The 19,102-nt window shown below is 43.3% G+C and overlaps 2 protein-coding genes across 4 annotated transcripts in view; both read right to left on the bottom strand.

The window, feature by feature from the left end:
- Window positions 1-1,712: 1,712 nt before the first annotated feature.
- On the bottom strand, window positions 1,713-5,496 carry LOC124041539 (protein fem-1 homolog A-like). Its single transcript, XM_046359243.1, is given in 2 exon segments — window positions 1,713-4,785; window positions 4,788-5,496. Coding segments are annotated over 2 exon segments (1,851 nt in total). The 5' UTR covers window positions 5,326-5,496; the 3' UTR covers window positions 1,713-3,472.
- Window positions 5,497-9,445: 3,949 nt separating this feature from the next.
- LOC124041541 (CUGBP Elav-like family member 5) overlaps window positions 9,446-19,102 on the bottom strand; it is a 50,790-nt gene continuing 41,133 nt past the window's right edge. Inside the window, exons 5-12 of one of the 3 annotated variants that reach the window (XM_046359246.1) lie at window positions 15,397-15,476; window positions 15,028-15,177; window positions 14,745-14,895; window positions 12,282-12,488; window positions 11,962-12,045; window positions 11,625-11,768; window positions 11,384-11,526; window positions 9,446-11,139 (exon numbers count right to left, since the gene is read on the bottom strand). In XM_046359246.1, coding sequence (XP_046215202.1) covers window positions 11,399-11,526; window positions 11,625-11,768; window positions 11,962-12,045; window positions 12,282-12,488; window positions 14,745-14,895; window positions 15,028-15,177; window positions 15,397-15,476 — 944 coding nt within the window. In that variant the 3' untranslated portion in view covers window positions 9,446-11,139; window positions 11,384-11,398. Of the gene's footprint in view, window positions 11,202-11,383; window positions 11,527-11,624; window positions 11,769-11,955; window positions 12,046-12,281; window positions 12,489-14,744; window positions 14,896-15,027; window positions 15,178-15,396; window positions 15,477-19,102 lie in introns of all 3 variants that reach the window. The other 2 variants (XM_046359244.1, XM_046359245.1) reach the window with 2 other exon arrangements.

Consider the following 19,102-nt stretch of genomic DNA (forward strand, 5'->3'; position numbering starts at 1 on the left):
AACAGATACTAACTGTGAATTTAACAAAAACAACAACGGTTTAACACTGGATAACAATAATAAATCACTAACATGAGGCATAGCCCCATAGCGATTAAACTGTAGGCAGTGGAAGCGCAGAGTAAAATATGGCAGTGTCATAAATGTGATGATCAATAATCATAATTTTCAATAGGCTAATATGCAGTAGAGTCAAAAATAGATATTTTACAAAATTGGTTCAACAAAGGACCAAACTCATTGGACTGGTTCCGGGACATTGTCCCTGCCAGTCGTCCAGTGACCTGTTTACAGGGCAGAGACTGGGGTGAAAGGACCCTAAAATAGCAGGGGAAATAGCCTCGTCTCCACCGCTGCCCGCAGTGATGTCGATTGCTCTCTATTTATACTTTTAAGAGCTTGGCCCACTGGAAGATCCAGATTTTTACACCTCACGTTCTGTAACCACAGAGAGTAAGAAAGAGTGTGTTCTGTTTGTCACTTAAGGGAAAAAAAATATGAGTAATAAACCGTATAAGGGATACACTCGTTTTTACTGGAATTTTAGAAACATAATAAAAATATAGAGATACTTCAACGCCTAAAAACCACAGGCATTGGACTGCGATGACAACCCAAATATGACACTCAGGTTATTTGCAAAGTGCTGTGATAAAGGGTGGGGGGTATATAGAGTCAGGTGTTATTCCTTACCATGTGACCTAACTAAGGGGAAATGCCTAGGACACCTGGCAATAGACTATAACTAGGGCCCTAAGTTTTTCCTGGCCAGGAAAGAAATAACCAAACCAGCACGGAAGGCCCAGAGCTCAAAGGCCTAATGCAGTCATTTTTAACTCGATATCAAATCATTTAAAAAATAAACAAAAATAGCTTCTTAGCAAAAAGCAATTTCTCAAGCAAGAATTTAGCTAGGACTATCTGGGAGTAGGGAGGGGAAAACTGAAAATGAGCAATTATTGGCAGAGAGGTTTGGACATTTTTCTTATTAGTCTAGTAACCAAAACTCCATCCCATCAAAATAGGAAGAAATTTCAGGTGTTCTTTTCAAACCGCTCTTACACTGAAAGGGCATTATCCTTTTCATAATACTATTCCAACCACAGTGTGGGAAATATATAGAAAACACAGGTAAATCAAGTTAAGGCAAGCTGCGTGGGAACCCGGCGAGCAGGGAGGGATAGTGTGTTCTTCAATCACACCTATTTCAATCCATCTAAGGGCCTCCGTAATATGAGTCAGTGTTATGAGTTAGTCCAGCTGTCTGTTACCCCTTCATATATACTCTGCCCAGCCCTCTCACAGCAGAGCACTGGGGTGGTGCTAGCCTAGCCAGCCCTGTACATGCTGTACACAGTAGAGACAGGAACACAGTGAGGTCTAAAGGTGAGAGAAGATTACAGTCCACTGCTAATGAACAGCGGCTTGGGATTGTTCTAACAGTGTGAACTAAGCAGTTATCAGAAGCAATTAAAAAAATACTGTAATTGAATTGGAACTGGAGTACTGTATCGCACTGAGATTTTGCACTCACGTCAGAGTTTGTAACATTAGCCTAACAGCTAAAAGACTCCTATGAAAAATACACCTCTTTTCTCAAAGGCTCAACAACAGGTACAACAACAACACAGTGACAGACAGCGAAAAGGAGAGGGAAGAGAGACACAAAAGAGATTCAAAGCATTCCCTAGCCAACACACAAACCCACTTGCTGCAGGGACACTGGATTTTATTCAAGTATCTCAACACAGTTTTGTTCTGAAGTTATCATCACTTAAATTAATCAATCCGTTGAGCGAGAGGCTGTGAGAGTCCATAGCCTGGATGTTGTACAGTGACACTTTAGGATTCATGGAGGTTTTTCAAAGTGCATTCAATTAGGTGTATTTTTTGTTTGTTTACATAGGGACAGACAAACAGAAAACAAAAGAAAGCATGTATGAAAACACAAAACTGAAATTGTAAAAAAAAAAGAGAAAAAAACCAACTAAAATGCAGTGTGCGATTTGTTCCTCATCCTCATCACCTGCATCTGTGCTTAATCGGGTCACCCCTGGGTTTTGATATCGTCACACTGAGTGACTGCATTAGATTCCAATTGTTCTGCATGGACTGTAGATAGACGAGAATAGATGATCTGATACTGGGATCAACATAAACTTTCACTCAAGAGGAGATGAAGAGAAATCTCCATCTTTCCTTTCCCACTTTGTCCAAGTTGTCCAGAGGGAAACTTCACGACATTGACCAGGTTGTAAAACACACACAGTCTAAAAATACAGAGTAAACGAAGAGATGTAGGCTAGGCTAAAACAAACTGTATCCTTATGAGAGTTCCCATGCTAGTCTGCGCTCTACAGTTGTGAGTCGCTCCATTTGGAGTAAGCTAGTTCAGTAGGTTCGGGCTAACCTGCAAGATTACACGTGTAGAGAAACGATATAAGGCTGAGTTTTGGCACAAATGGGTTTTCAAACACTCCTTAAAATGTCAAAGTAGGGATTAAATAACGCTAAATGAATTATAAGAAAAATAAAATCCATTGATACCAGGCAGCCAAGCATACAATGTGTACTTTGTTTGTTCAAAGGATGCTTCTGGATAACCTTGCAAAACAAGACCGATTTAACAAATAAGCTATCCTATTCACTCTTAAGCCTCTCATGCAGTTAACTGTCAATATTTGATCATGTACTATCAAGTAATACAGCTTCCATTCCCACCTTAAAACAAGCCACCACCCAATACATATATAGGCACTGCCATACTTTCCTTTCTGTTAGGAGTCTTCCTTGCTTATCAAGAGAAACAGGAGAAGAAAAAGAAAGCTTCAAATCCTAAAATCAAGTCCAAAGGTATTTTTTTCCCCCACCTGCAAACAAATAGCAACCTAGCACTTAGAAAGTGTCCACGTCTTAATAACAGATAAGGGCAAATCCACGATACAAGAGCAATGCTGAGACTCAGATTCTTCACTGTTCTTAAGAGTGAATATGTTCTTGTAAGATGTTCTGTGGAAATAGTTAAAACTATTCCTTGTGCAATTGCGTTATATATGGATTGTTTAACTTTGCTATCATAGTTTTTTGTTTGACATACATTTTAAAAGTGAAATATCTGAATCTCAGCATCACTCGGTTACCGTGGAATTGCCCATAACCTAAAGAGAGAGCACTGACCGGAGGCATCAAGCCACAGCTAAAATGCTCCCAGTCTGTTGTTAGTGTAACGTTTAGAAGCCAGGAGAATTATTGCTGCGATTTGGTCTGAGACAGAGCTAATAGTCTGGTGTTAGAAGGGGTACTGAGAGGGGAAAGGCCATGGGGAAAGGGGGTGGGCTGGGGTATGTTGACAATGAGGGGAGTCGGGTGGGTAGTGGGTGAGGTGGGGTGAAGGGGGTCATTGTTGGATGGTTTAGAGGGGTCTGAGGGAGAGTGTGGGGACAGGGTGGGGATTTTAAGGGGGAGGGGCGTGTCAGTGCAGCTCAATGAAGGTCTCCATCTCCTCTGAGATGAGGCCCTTGTAGGGCAGTCTGTGCCTCTCAATGGCACGCGCTGCCAGGCACTGCAAAGTGACGTAGTTGAGGGGGTAGAGGGCCGGGTGTCCACTGCTTTGATCTTCCAGCAGCTCGTACGCAGTTTTCCTCTGGGCATTGGTGGCATCGAAGTGTGCCCCTGCCCTCACCAGCAGTGCCATGATCTCCGGGCAACCGTTGCTAGCAGCGACGTGCAGGGGCGTGTTGTTGTCGCAGTCCCGGGAGTCCACATCCGCTCCGCACTCCAGCAGCAGCGAGGCCACGGTCTGAGAGGGGAAGCGACCCACAGGGTAGCGGCCCACCGACGTGGTGTCCTTGTCCACAGACATATGCAGGGGGGTGAAGCCACTCCGTGCCCGCGGGTTCAACTTCAGGAGGCGGTACACCGTCTGCTTCTTCTGGTGCTCCTGCTCCGTGGTGCACTCCAGCTTCTCCAGCAGGAACACCAGGTGGAGGATGATGGACAGGGCCTTAGTGAACTGGGGGGCTTCGGGGGGGCTGTCCCTCTGGGCCACCGCCCTCTCCACCTCCCTCACACTCTTCCCCAACACCCCCATCAGGTCGTGAAAGGTGACGCGAGTGGCCAGGGTACCTTTGGCCCGGTCCTGCAGCACGAAGGAGAAGAGCTCAGCGAAGGACAGGAAACTGCTGGCCGTCATGGGGCTGAGGGGGTCCAGATTACTCTGCTGCATGTCTAGGGCGTACTTCCACAGGCTGATGCAGCGTTCAAAGTTACCAGAGTCGGCGTAGACGGCCCCTCTGTAGCGGATATAGTAGGAGGTGTCGGGGTGCGAGGGCCCCAGGATTCTCTCACGGACCAGCAGGGCCTGCATCCGCATCTCGTCAGGGTCTGTGATCAGAGCCTCCAGCTCCTCGGCTGTGCTCACCTCTCGGGCACAGTCGTAGGCAGGGACAGGTGGACCCGGAGGGGGCTTGGCCAGTAGTCCCACCTTGTCAGCTGGTTGTCTCAGCTCCATGGCTCTCCTCCAGTATCTCATGGCCCCCAGGAGGTCTCTCTTCTTATCTACAAAGGTGGCCCCCAGGAGTTCGAGTGCATCAATGCGTTCTTCTCGTGAAGAGCGGGGCTGGTGGGCGAGGTACTCCACGATGTTGGTGTGCCCCGTGACGCTGGCAGCTAGAAGAGGGGTCATGCCGTATCCATCCCTCTCCATGCGGGCATTACATTTCAGCAGCATCTTCATGATGTCCAGGCTACCGGACTCAGCGCAGTCGTGGAGAGCGGTGTTGCCTTCACACTCTTACGGTTGACATCGGCACCACGCTCCAGGAGGAACTTTGCTATCTCTTTGTGGCCCTTGTAGCAGGAGATCATCAGGCAGGTATGGCCGTGGCGGTTAGCTACCTCCATATCGGCTCGGTGCTCCACCAGGTAACGGACAATCTCCAGGTGACCATCGAAGCAGGCAGCGCGTAAGGGCGTTGAGTTGGTCAGCGTAGTGTTGTTGACAGAGGCACCGTGTTTGAGGAGTGTGCGGACGACAGGGAGGTGACCAGCCGCCGAAGCCGCCCATAGCGGGGGAGCCCCTTCAATCGTCTCGCCGTCAAAGTTCACCGAGCCTCCTAGTTCCACGTTAGCTTTGCAATGTTCAAGCAAATAGTCCACAACCTCTAAGTGTCCGTGTCGAGAAGCAATGAGGAGAGGTGTGCCTCCCTGCGTTTTCTCCTCGGCGAGAGCTTCCAACTCCTCCGGACTTTTGTTGCTCAGCAACTTCTGGATAAGTTTCAGCTTACCATCTCTGGCCGCGTTGAAAACCGCCGTCGTGATATCCATTTTAACGTATTTCGTCTCTCTCACTGGCCATCAACTCCCTAGCTACGTTTTTAGAAAAACAGGGAAGGGACAGTCTTTTCAAAATAAGAAAATAAACCCTGTCAGTAGTTCGGTTTCTCCCTGTCATTTTTCTGCCATTTTAAGGCTGCTGTCAAGATGGCGTTTGTGTTGTTTGACAGCTCCATGTTGACAATTTACGCTTAGCATCTTGGTTATTGTAGTCTTTAATAAATCATTTCACTAAGATGAAATTGCACTTTCCTTCTGATTATAAATATAATTCCCATGAGGCATTTCGAACACGTGAACTCAGCAATAGTTGAAACGGGAAGAGTAGTTTTTAGGCGAACGTGTGTTCCATTCACTGGAATGCATTACTAGCTTGTAGTTAAACGTATTTAAACTACAATCCCCAACCACCCCGAAACACAATGCGCAGGATCAACGCAAACCTCAAAATGAAAGTGGCATCACTTCTAAATCTTACAGAAATATTAATGGTACTGTATTTCTGTTGCCTGGCTTTTAGGCATAACACCCTTCCCACATCTACACTGATACAAAACATATTTCAATAGAGTGAAAACAGTATCTTTTTCCGTCTGTCAGCGAGTATGTGGGTGTGCATTAGGCCCCCACAGATCATTCCCAAATACTTGTTTTTGTTCATTAACCATGACATGCAAATACAAAAAATGTATATTTATATATATATACCATCAATTCACGACACTAATGAAAAGCAGCGTAGCATACCTTGGCTCTAATTTAATGATGTGTGGGTAGTAGATCCCTAGGCGGCACTATAGTCCATTTAAATCAAATAACTGGTGCATGTATGACATATATACAATAGGTTGTTGGCTATTACCATACGCTACTTATCCAGTCTGCGCATGTGGTGCAAAACAAGTTATGGAAAAAAAACATGTTCTTATGTTTTCCAAGTTGTGCTATAACTGTGCCATAATAATCCCATAACATACTTTATTTTTTGTTGAGAAATTGGTGTCACTGGCCCGTTGTAAATGTAATGCATTGTAAACTGGTAGATAGTAAACAGCAGAGGGCAGCAAAAACACATTTATTCACTGCTGGGGTTAATGGTCACTGCAGAAAGGATTTTGAGATGAGATATTAAGGTACTATTAGAATATTTTATTGTAAAATTGAAAAAGGAGAAAGAGAAAAAAAGTCCCAGTAAGCAATCTGTATCATTCATATCTGAAGAAAAAAAACATGAAATAAAAATAAATATCATAATAATGATAGGTAATAATAAATAGAAGGACACATTTAATTAAATATGACCTAATAAATAAGTAAATAAATTAAACCATATGAAAATTGTAATTGTCAAAGCAGCAAGTATAGAAGAGACATGGGCAGGATAAGAGAGCTGTGGTTTCTCAGACATCATCATGTCCACCTTTTCTACCCTCAGCATTACCCACAAGTGTCCTTGTCCCTGTCTCTCAATCATCTATACATTTTGTATATTGTGCTAAGAAACCACTGAAGCTAGACACCATCTTCAAATGTCAACCCCACCCACTGACAGTATCTCCTTAAACACCCCACCCCCTCTCCATCCCTCTTCCACTCCTCGCCCCATTACCTGAAAAGATTTGTGTGCTGACAAGATTATGAAATTAAACAGATCTCCTATTTACATCAAGCTATGTTGTATTTTCCCACGGCATTCAAAACATAGTACATGATCATACAGTGTCATTCATAAGAATGTCATGACCCCCTACTCCCTCCTGTCATCCAAGCCTCCAGTTGAGCAGTAAGAATGGACGTAGGTGGATTTTGGCAGTAAACACATGAAAATCCATCATCTTAAAATGAAAATTGAGGTCTTGTTTTTTTTTTTTAAAGATTTATACACATCACCTTATAGAGGTAGTGCAGTAGGAATGTTAAGTATACATGTACCCACTGAGAACAGACATCAGTTAAACGTCAAGTTTGGATTTACATTTAGTTGAGTTGTCAACTAGCATGAATTCAACCTGAAATCAACAAAAAATGTCACCATGTCATTGGATTTAGGATAAAGGTTGGATGAAAAAAAGACAAGATTCCCTTACTTTGACGACTTTTTCCAAATCCAATCAGATTTTCCCGTTGTTTCAACCTCATCACATGTTTTTTTTGGGGGTGGGGGTGAAATGACGTGGAAACAACGTTGATTCAACCAGTTTTTGCCCAGTGGGTAGTCATTTGATAGAAAGTAACATGGCTTCATTCAGGTAGTTGTTAATAAATGTACATAGAAAAAGCACAGTAAACTATCTTTATGTCCCCCAACCCCTGAAAAAGCACATAACACCAGAACCTGAATAGAACATAGAAATATACAAGTACATTTCCAACCAGCTGCTTGGCAATAATAGCATTCGTTTGAACCTTTAGGCTACTGCTTTATGTTTATAGGACAAGCAAAGGTCAAAGGACTTGTCAGGGTTACTGTAGTGCACGGCTTGTCTCTTAGTGCAACTAGGACTATTGCTGTTACCTAAGGATCTAGATCAAACATTAGACTGACTGTCTTCCTGCATCAGTCGCAGGCCAAGCTCTGCTTACCGTAGAAATATCATCCAGAGAAGGGTTAAAGCCTGTCAGACCATAGCAATTTGACAAATGACAAACTCTCGATTTCGATGCTGCTGACAGTGGTGAGAGGCTGCTGGTCAGTAAACATTTCACATAGGCATCATCAAAACCAACATTGGTGTCTTTACAGTCAATATAGGAATTTAACTACATTCCTATAGAGAAATTATAATGTCCAGTTCAACTGACAAGTGATTGAAATGGAGTTGTCCCTTGACTCTAATCAAAATGGCCGTTTCTTCCTTTGAATACATCTGTGTGAGGGGAAACAACATGCAGATAAAAACGAATAGGCTGGCAGTTAGCTAATGAGAAGTAGGCTAAATTTAGGCAAGGATTAAAATCCATGAAAATAAATACAAATGTGCATTGGTATATCCATGGTTGGTTTAGGATTCTGTGCACAGTGAATAAACTAATGTCGATAAAACTAAAATAGCTAACTTCATATTTATCGCTCGGCTGCCAACTGGCCTGGAATGTTACAAGATAATTAAATGTACATATTAGAATTCATAGAACGATTAAACATTACTTCGCAAATTCACTTATATGAGGGTCAGGAATGGTCTGTAAGTAAAATAGGCAGTAACATTCACTAGGAGTTAGTGAAAATATGGTTCACTATTGAATATGTGATGATGACCAAAAAAATGAAGGAAAAAGAGAGAAAACATCCCTTCCTTCCCTCCCTCCATCCCTGCATTCTAGAGTGTCTCTTGGAATCATCCTCCAATGTATTCTAGAGTGTGTTTTGATGTTCCTCCATTGGTTTCTTGTGTTCCCTGAGGGAGGTACTGTGACAGCATTCCCAACCTGTCCTGCACAGCACAAAGAATGACTTGTGCTCAAGATTTGACCTTGTATAGCTCTTTAAAAGCAGATTTGAAGTCTACTCCCAGTAAAGTAGTCTCCGCTCCCTCTCTCCATACTGAATAAAACATTCACCCAAATGCAAGTGAGAGGGGGCTGCAGGCACCTCCTTAAAATGTCATGGAGTCAGACTCAAATGGATCAGAAGTCTTTCTACTCTAACGCTGCACCACTCTGTGCTGCTGATGATGACGCCTCCCCTCACAAGATAACTGGCTGATATTCAACCAGTCTTCTCCATCAAAACGGCACACATCTACGCGAGGGGAGGCTTTCTAGCATGAGCATCTATGTGAGAGGAGTCTGACTTACTTGAGAAAAGCTAGTCCTGTTTTTATGTGTGTGAATAGTACTGCAGTGCGGACTCAAATTGATATGAGCCATACAGTTATATATGTCGAAAAGAAAAAGTCACAGTAACCTTATACAATGAAATAGCTTGTGCCATCAACAAATTCTAACCTGTGCCATACAGATGTAGGATCTTAATTTCATCACCCTGTTGCAGGAGAACTTTCCTGCAATGCGGTACATTTGACGTTTAAAAAGGCTTCTGAAGTTTGTCATTTCCACTTTGAAATTTCAGACTTGATTTTCCCTTACTACAAATGTTATCAACCCCTACAAAAATGTCCATTAATTACAGTATAATCCACATAATAATTAAAATGTCCTGTTGCTGCAGGACTATTTTCCTGCTGTAGAAAACTGGCTCAAATTAAGATCCTACATCTGTACTAGTGGTTTTTTGTGTTATGGTAAGGTAAAGGAGTTTTTCCGGAGCATGTGACCTGACCAGAAAAATCTCCTGGCCCTCGTTAAAATAATCCCTGAAATGTAAATACACAAATACTTTCTTTGTCACAAAACAGACCCAATGCATCCTGCTAAATCTACTGGCTAATCAAAGTGGACACACAGATCTTGGATCAGCTGGCCCTCCCCAAATCCTAACTTTAACCATTAACCACCTTAACCAGAAAACTGACTTAAGATCAGTTTCTATGGACAATCTCATCCGAACATTAGGCACACCCGACTCGAGACCTTTTAACCCCTGAGCCGATAACTGTAGTAAGCTTCTGAAACGGAATGTGAGCCAATGGCCTTTGCTTTATAGGCAGAATATAATTAAGTAGGAAGACATAGCCCCTTCAGACTGATCTAAGTACAGTTTAGCATTTTCTTCCTAATGCTTAAGGTTAGTATTTGGGCAAAGTGAGCTGATCCTACATCTGTGCCTATGGGCAACTTTGAATAGAATGGAGGCTCAGAATGGTTGCTGCACGGAGGGAGACAAAACTAAAAGTTCAAGGGTCAAACTGAGTGCCCAAATAGGAAGTGTAGCCTATCAGTAAAATTATGATAAAAGGTGGCTTTCAAACAAACAAACAAACACTTCATAATGTATTCCATCCCACAGAAAGAGCTCGGGGCAACATTCTTCTTCACTAACCTCTCCAACTGAATTCTACATGATCCCATTTTACATTGACATACTCCTTAGTAGTCAGCAGTACACTGATGGTGAATAAATCCAATGCCGACCTGAAGTACTTCTCTGTCACTATTATGTGTACTAAACTAAAGGTAGAATACTGCATTTAAGTATTTAATGATTGTTAATTAGTACTAGACTAAACATTATACTGTATTGTATTATATGATTGTTAGTATTTTGTACAAGACTGTTAAAGAGAAAAACATTTGGTCCTCAGATCCCAAGGGGGTGCAGTTTGTTCGGTTGCTATGGAAACTTGAGAAAGAGCAGGTTCAGGACTCACAGAGAAATACATATTTTTTTCCCCCAGATATACTTAGAATCCTCAAATCAAGTTTGAACCCTCATTTGTCCATTTCATGGTAGGAAAAACCTGAAGCCTCTTTTTGTTCACTAGACTCCTCTGAGTTCATCATAAATCCATATGATTTTTTAACACTGTTTCTCAGTCTGTCTGTGTTGTGTTCTTCTTCACTCTCAAGTCTCCAAAGATTCTAAATTGTTTTTTTTTGTGTGTTTGTATCTTTTAAAAAAGTTTTCTGTTTGTTTTTGAAAGTCTTGTTCTATCCTTATGCATCATCCCATTGCTCTCTCATCTGTGATGCCAAACCTTCACTGGTGCAGAGCTGTGAGTCCTCCCTCTGCCAGTCAGATATGATTGAAGATAAAAAGAGATCTCTTCCCAACTCCCATATGAAGTCTATTTTCCATTGTTTTAAAAACAGAATAACTTTTTCCTTTTTTCCTTTCCCAAAATGTCTTATTCAACACAAAATGCCTTATTCAATCAAAGACGTCCTCCATACCTCTGATTAAACCTATGGAGGAAGTGAAAGGAAGAGGGAGAAAGTGGAAAGAAGAGGGAAGAGAAATACAGATACTGAGAACGGGAGGGGAAGGGAACAGAGGGAAGTAGAAACATTTGAATCTGACTCGAGAGACTTACTGTGGAGTAGAACTTTGCTATACAGTTTTTGATCAATATAAAATCACGGTGAAACAGCATCGATAACAACACTAATAACTTCATTACATTATGTATAACAGTGGACAGTATCTTACCTGTACTGGGGGGTGTCAGTAGGGGCGGCTGGCGTCTTTGGGACGTTTGAGTTGCACCTTGAGTCTCTTCATACCAATCTGGAAACCATTCATGGCTTGGATGGCAGCCTGGGCACTACCCGGGTTATCAAAGCTCACAAAGCCTGCGTACATACAGACACAGACAGATGCTCTGAATGGTCAGTGGTAGTGTCAATCAGCCAGGTGCTTGCTACGACTGTTTAGAAGTAGTGTCACTCACCGAAACACTTGCTCTGATTGGTCGCTCTGTCCATGAATACCTTGGAGGAGATAACATTGCCGAAGGGCAGGAACATCTGCATCAGTTCGTTATCGCCAAACTCCTGGGGCAGGTGGTAGATGAACAGATTACAGCCCTCTGGTCCTGGAATACAGACACACACAGACAGACACACAGGCACACAGACACACACTGTTGGAGGCACAGACGCTAGAATCATGATGGTGCAGTACATTTTTAATACACACAAAATCACAATGATGACGACACTCATGACGTTGTTGACAATGATGGTCATGATGATAAAGAATTAGTAAATATAGTTCCTCACCCTCACCTTCCCTCTGCTGTTGGCCAATGACCTGAGGGTGCTGTGAAAGTGACTGACCTAGAGGGGTCAGTGTAGTTGCTGGGTAGATGGCTACAGAGGAGAGAAAGCGTGAGAGAGACAGAGACCGAGAGAGCGAGAGAGAGAGAAGAGAGAGAAGTAAATGACAAAAGAGAGAGATAGAGAGGCATGAAGGGGGGATGAAGTGAAAAAGGAAAGAGAGTGGGGATTGAGTTGATATTTTATGAGTCACATTCAACAGACTCTGGTGAAGACCCGGAGGTATCAAGGTCAGGGGATAGAGATCAGAGATGCGTAGTGTACTGTACCTGTGTATTGCTGTACCCCAGTAAAGGCCTGTTGCAGTGTGTCCGCAGCAGTTGGGCTCTGGGTGGAGTAGGTCGGCAGGCCATTGGTGTAGAGGGTCTCTAGAGGGTGCCCGTTAGCCTGGTGGGTGAGGCCGGTGTACCCGTTCATCATTGGGGCCACCAGGCTGGTCAGGGAGGAGGGCAGGGCGGCTGGAGGAGAGCTCAGACCTGCAGGGGGGAAATAAACATTCACTACACCGGAGACAGAAATGTTCACTGCACCGCACAGGGATTGGACTTAATGTCTATGAGAAAGGAAGGGAGAGAGAGAGAGGGATAGACAGAATAGAGAGAAAGAGAGTGTGCATGTGTGTCTCATGTACAGTATGTGTGTGTGTGTGTGTGTGTGTGTGTGTGTGTGTGTGTGTGTGTGTGTGTGTGTGTGTGTGTGTGTGTGTGTGTGTGTGTGTGTGTGTGTGTGTGTGTGTGCGTGCGTGCGTGCGTGCGTGCGTGCGTGCGTGCGTGCGTGCGTGCGTGTGTGTGTGTGTGTGTGTGTGTGTGTGTGTGCGTGTGTGTGTGTGTGTGTGTGTGTGTGTGTGTGTGTGTGTGTGTGTGTGTGTGTGTGTGTGTAACAGCAGGCATCTCAAAGCTCACATGGTGATAAAATCACTCTGCGATGTCAGAATAGCAACACAATGACATACTGCTGTAAGACAGAGCAACCCAGCTCTGCTCACTAAGGCAGCAGCAGGGGCATTTTACTGTGCTCACTGCTCACTGCCTTATCTACAGCTGGGACAAATAAAGACATTCTCCCACAGTGAAGGGGATTGGATGTTTGCCTGTCCTAAACTGATACAGCCTCGGGAGGGAGATAGGGCCTACAATTTGCATTATAATTCGCCTGCACGATTCTGTGTGTACTGTGTAGGCATCCCAAATACTGTATTTGTGATAGGATAGTCTTTAGCGATGTGTGTGTAAGAGAGAGGGAAAGACAGAGTGAAAGCAATACAGTAGAGTATAGGGAGGAAGGGACAGAGAGAGAGAGAATGATAGAAAGCGTTAACGAGATACAGTATCTGTTCATTAATGGACTATAAAACATGATACACTTTCAAGGACCACAGAGATTCCCCCACAGTAATACGAACCATGTGATCTATAAAACCAGACTCCTATTTGGCTCAATACAGAGAGAGAGAGAGAGAGAGAGAGAGAGAGAGAGAGAGAGAGAGAGAGAGAGAGAGTAGGCTGTAACAACCATAGTAGAATACATTTCACTAAAGGTCTTTTCCTCTACATAGTTTATAGACCACACAGAAACTGATTTAAACCTAGAAACCAGGTGTGAACACTCTCTCAAGCAATTAATTGATCACAACTGACTTGAGGGAGAAATCTCAAACTGTCACACCATGGTCTGTGTCACTTGTTTTCCCCAGTGTATTTATCCCTGTGTTTCTTGTCTTTCTGTGCCAGTTTGTCTTGTATGTTCCAAGTCAACCAACGTTTCCCTCCCCCCATTCTCCTGCTTTTTTCTATTCTCATTTTTCTAGTCCTCCCGGTTTTGACCCTTGCCTGTTTCTGGACTCTGTACTCGCCTGCCTGACCATTCTGCCTGCCTTGATCACAAGCCTGTCTGCCACTCTGTACCTCCTGGACTCTGATCTGGTTTTGACCTTTCACCTGTCCACGACCCTTCTCTTTCCTACCCCTTTTGGATTAATAAACATTGTAAGACTCCAAACATCTGCATCTGGGTCTCGCCTTGTGCCATGATACAAACATCTACAGTACACTAAGTAGGAATACAAAAGCAGTCTGTCTATAATGTGTCTCCAGTGCAGAATTACACTGTATTGATGCTGTGGGATCAATGGTGAATTGTAAAACTACTAGGGTTTGATGGTATCTAGATTTTTATACTGTTTCTGTGCCTTACTAGGGTTTATGGTGTTACTGGAAGTGCACACAAAGGGGCCTTTTTTAAAGCAACAGGGATCTTGATTCAGGAGGGGATTGAATTTCTCTGCTGTAACCAAGAAGCTTGATCTTGACATCGAGCCACTTAGCTAGCCAGTTAGCAAACCACATGCATAGCTGGACCCCTGAGCTGGATATCAGTTATTTGATACATCTTAGATTTCTTATAGTTATAAGCAGTAGCATAGCACGCACCCCCCAACCCCTAATTTTGTATTATATATTTTGAAATATACTGTACAAACGGTATATCGCCCAAGCCTAAAAACTACCCCCAGTCAGAGCGATAGATCCCAGGACTGCGCAGTGAAATGTGATATCACATATTTCCAAGACTCATATGTAACTGACCAGGTATTGAACCCAGGTTGTCTGAGCACCTCGAGACTGTTAGCCCACCGAGCTACAGCCTAGCACTAGCTCTGGGAGCTAACATGAGTTTCCAGGTCTCCCACCTTACTCATCATGAATATTGCTGATTTATCCGACATGACTGACCTGACACGAGATTGAGGGGGTTGGGCGGCAGACCGTTCATTGCTAGCGTCCCCACCTGGTGGATCTGGGCAGAGGGGAAGGAGAGGCTGGGGGCCAGGTAGCCCCCCTGAGACATGGCCATCACCGCTGCCTGCTGCTGCTGCTGCATCAACTGATAGGGAGAGGAGGTGGATCGGGGGAGGAAGGGGGGGAGAGGGAGGGAGAAGTGGAATGAGAGCAAGCTGTCAGTGAGGCGTCAGAGTGACAGATACCAAATTGCGTGTATGTGTGTGTATGTGCTTACGGCGTGTGCATAGCTACTGTAGCTGCTGAACGTAGGTAGGGCGACAGAGGGGTTGAAGATGCCAAACTGTCCAGCCATCTGCTGCATGCGCCGTATGGTCCTCTCCTTATCTGTGTCTGCAAACTTCACGACGAGGCTGGACGACGCTCCCTAGAGAGGAGAGGAACACAGCATGGATGTGTGTGTGTGTGTGTGTGTGTGTGTGTGTGTGTGTGTGTGTGTGTGTGTGTGTGTGTGTGTGTGTGTGTGTGTGTGTGTGTGTGTGTGTGTGTGTGTGTGTGTGTGTGTGTGTGTGTGTGTGTGTGTGTGTGTGTGTGTGTGTGTGTGTGTGTGTGTGTGTGTGTGTCTGTTTTCGTGTATTGTACTTACCGGCATGGTCTGACTCCCATGAAGGGAACTGATGGCAGACTGCGCTTCTGAATGAGTAGAGAACTTCACAAATGCACAACCTAGAGAGAGAGAGAGAGAGAGCAAGATAAATCCATCAATTACAAGCAGATAACCTAAGAAAATGAACAACAATGACAAATGGTTTGATGAAGAATGCAAAAACCCAAGAAAGAAATTGAGAAACCTGTCTAACCAAAAACATAGAGACCCAGAAAACCTGAGCCTTACGCCTTCATTATGGTGAATCACTAAAACGATACAGAAATACACTACGGAAAAAGAAGGAACAGCAGGTCAGAAATCTGCTCAATGTAATTGAAGATTCTATAGAATCAAACCACTTCTAGGAAAATTGGAACACACTAAACAAACAAGAGCACAAAGAGTTATCTATCCAAAACAGAGATCTATGGATAAGTCACTTCTCTGATCGGTTTGGCTCTATAACAAAGAACAAAGAACAAACAGCAAAAACATATACATGATCAAATGCAAATCTTAGAACCGACTATTAAAGACTACCAAAACTCACTGGATTCTCCAATTACATTGAATGAACGACAGGACAAAATACAAAACCCTCCAACCCAAAAAGGCGTGTGGTATTGATGGTATCCTAAATTAAATGATAAAATATACAGACCACAAATTCCAATTGGCTATACTTTTAAAAAACTTTTTTCATCCTCAACTCTGGCATCTTCCCCAATATTTGGAACTAAGGAGTGATCACCCCAATCCATAAAAGTGGAGACAAATTTGAGCCAAATAACTACCGTGGGATACGTGTCAACAGCAACCTTGGGAAAATCCTCTGCATTATCATTAACAGCAGACTCGTACATTTCCTCAGTGACAACAATGTACTGAGCAAATGTCAAAATGGCTTTTTACCAAATGGCCATATGACAGACCTCGTATTCACCCTGCGCTCCCTAATTGAAAAACAAAGAAAATAAAACAAAGGCAGTCTTCTCATGCTTTGTCAATTTCAAAAAAGCTTTTGACTCAATTTGGCATGAGGTTCTGCTATACAAATTGATGGAAAGCGGTGTTGGGGCAAAAACATATGTCCAAAAACTACAAGTTTGCAGTTAAAATAGGCAAAAAAACACACATTTCTTTCCACAGGGCCGTGGGGAGAGACAGGGATGCAGCTTGAGCCCCACCCTCTTCAACATGTATATCAACGAATTGGCAGGGCACTAGAACAGTCTGTAGCACCCGGCCTCATCCTACTAGAATCTGAAGTCAAATGTCTACTGTTTTCTGATGATCTGTCGCTTCTGTCCCCAACCAAGTACAGCCTACAGCAGCACCTAGATCTTCTGCACAAATTCTGTCAGACCTGGGCCCTGACAGTAAATCTCAGTAAGACAAAATAATTGTTTTCCAAAAAAGGTCCAGCTGCCAGGACGGCAAATACAAATTCCATCTAGACACTGTTGCCCTGGAGCACACAAAAAACTAAACATACCTCGGCTTAAACGTCAAGGCCACAGGTAACTTCCACAAAGCTGTGAACGATCTGAGATACAAGGCAAGAAGGCCCTTCTATGCCATCAAAAGGAACATCAAATTTGACGTACCAATTAGGATCTGGCAAAAAACTATTAAATCAGTTATAGAACGTATTGCCCTTTATGGTTTTTCTGAGGTCTGCTTATCAACCAAGAATTAACAAAATGGGACAAACACCAAATTGAGACTCTGCATGCAGAATTCTGCAAAAATATAATCTGTGTACAATGTAAAACACCAAATAATGAATACAGAGGAAAATTAGGCCGATACTTGCTAATTATCAAAATCCACAAAAGAGCCAATAAATTCTACAACCACCTAAAAGGAAGTGATTCCCAAACCTTCCATAGCAAAGCCATCACCTACAAAGAGATGAACCTGGACAAGAGTCCCCTAAGCAAGCTAGTCCTGGGGCTCTGTTCACAAACACAAACAGAGCCCCAGGACAGCAACATAATTAGACCCAACCAAATCTTGAGAAAACTCAAATATAATTATTTGACACATTGGAAAGTATTAACAAAAATCGGAGGAAACTAAAATGCTATTTGTCCCTGAACAGAGAGTACACAGTGGCAGAAAACCTGACCACTATGACTGAAAAAAAATTAAGGAAAGCATTTGACTATGTACAGACTCAGTGAGCATAGCCTTGCTATTGAGAGAGGCCACCGTAGACAGAGCTGGCTCTCAAGAGAAGACAGGTTATGTGCACACCGCCCAGAAAATGAGGTGGAATCTAAGCCTGCACTTCCTAACCTCCTGACAAATATACATTGTGAAAGTATTCACCCCCCTTCACATTTTTCCTAATTTGTCGCCTTAAACCCTCAAATTAAAATTACCTATCACTTTGAAGATGCAAAATATTTTTATTGTGAAACAAACAAGAAATAAGACAAACAAACAAAAAAAGAATACTTGAGCATGCATTCATTCCCCCAAAGCCAATACATTGTAGAGCCACTTTTGTAGCAATTACAGCTGTAAGTCTCTTGGGGTATGTCTCTATAAGCTTGGCACATCTAGCCACTTGGATTTTTGCCCATTCTTCAAGGCAAAACTGCCCCGGCTTCCTCAAGTTGGATGGGTTCCGCTGGTGTACAGCAATCTTTAAGTCATACCACAGATTCTCAATTGGATTGAGGTCTGGGCTATGACTAGGCCATTCCAAGACAATTAAATGTTTCCCCTGAAACCACTCAAGTGTTGCTTTAGCAGTATGCTTAGGGTCATTGTCTTGCTGGAAGGTGAACCTCTGTCCCAGTCTCAAATCTCTGGAACACTGAAACAGGTTTCCTTCAAAAATGTCCCTGTATTTAGCACAATCCATGATTCCTTCAATTCTGACCAGTTCCCCAGTTCCTGCCAATGAAAAACATCCCCACAGCATGATGCAGCATGATGGTGTTTTCGGGGTGATGAGAGGTGTTGGGTTTGCGCCAGACATAGTGTTTTCCTTGATGGCCAAAAAGCTACATTTTAGTCTCATATGACCAGAGTACCTTCTTCCATATGTTTGGGGAGTCCCCCACATGCATGTTGGTGAACACCAAACATGTTTGCTTCTTTTTTTCATTAAGCAAAGGCTTTTTTTCTGGCCACTCTTCCGTAAAGCCCAGCTCTGTGAAGTGTATGGCTTACAGTGGTCCTATGGACAGATAGTAAAATCTCATCTGTGGAGCTTTGCAGCTCCTTCAGGGCTATCTTTGGTCTTTTTGTTGCCTCTTTGCCTGGTCAGTGAGTTTTGGTGGGCGGCCCTCTCTTGACAGGTTTAACGTGGTGCCATATTCTTTCAATTTTTTAATAATGGATTTAATGTTGCTCCGTGGGATGTTCAAACCCTGATCTGTACTTCTCCACAACTTTTTCTCTGACCTGTTTGGAGAGCTCCTTGGTGTTCTTAGGCCGCTTGCTTGGTGGTGCCCCTTGCTTAGCGGTGTTTCAGACTCAGGGTCTTTCAAAACAGGTGTATATATACTGAGATCATGTGACAGATCATGTGACACTTAGATTGCACACAGGTGGACTTTATTTATCTAATTATGTGACTTCTGAAAGTAATTGCTTTCACCAGATCTTATTTAGGGGCTTCATAGCAAAGGGGGTGAATACATATGCATGCTGTAACATCTCTCACAGAAGGCATAGACCAAAACGC

The sequence above is a fragment of the Oncorhynchus gorbuscha genome, linkage group LG08 (assembly GCF_021184085.1).
Source record: "Oncorhynchus gorbuscha isolate QuinsamMale2020 ecotype Even-year linkage group LG08, OgorEven_v1.0, whole genome shotgun sequence".
NCBI lineage: Eukaryota > Metazoa > Chordata > Actinopteri > Salmoniformes > Salmonidae > Oncorhynchus > Oncorhynchus gorbuscha.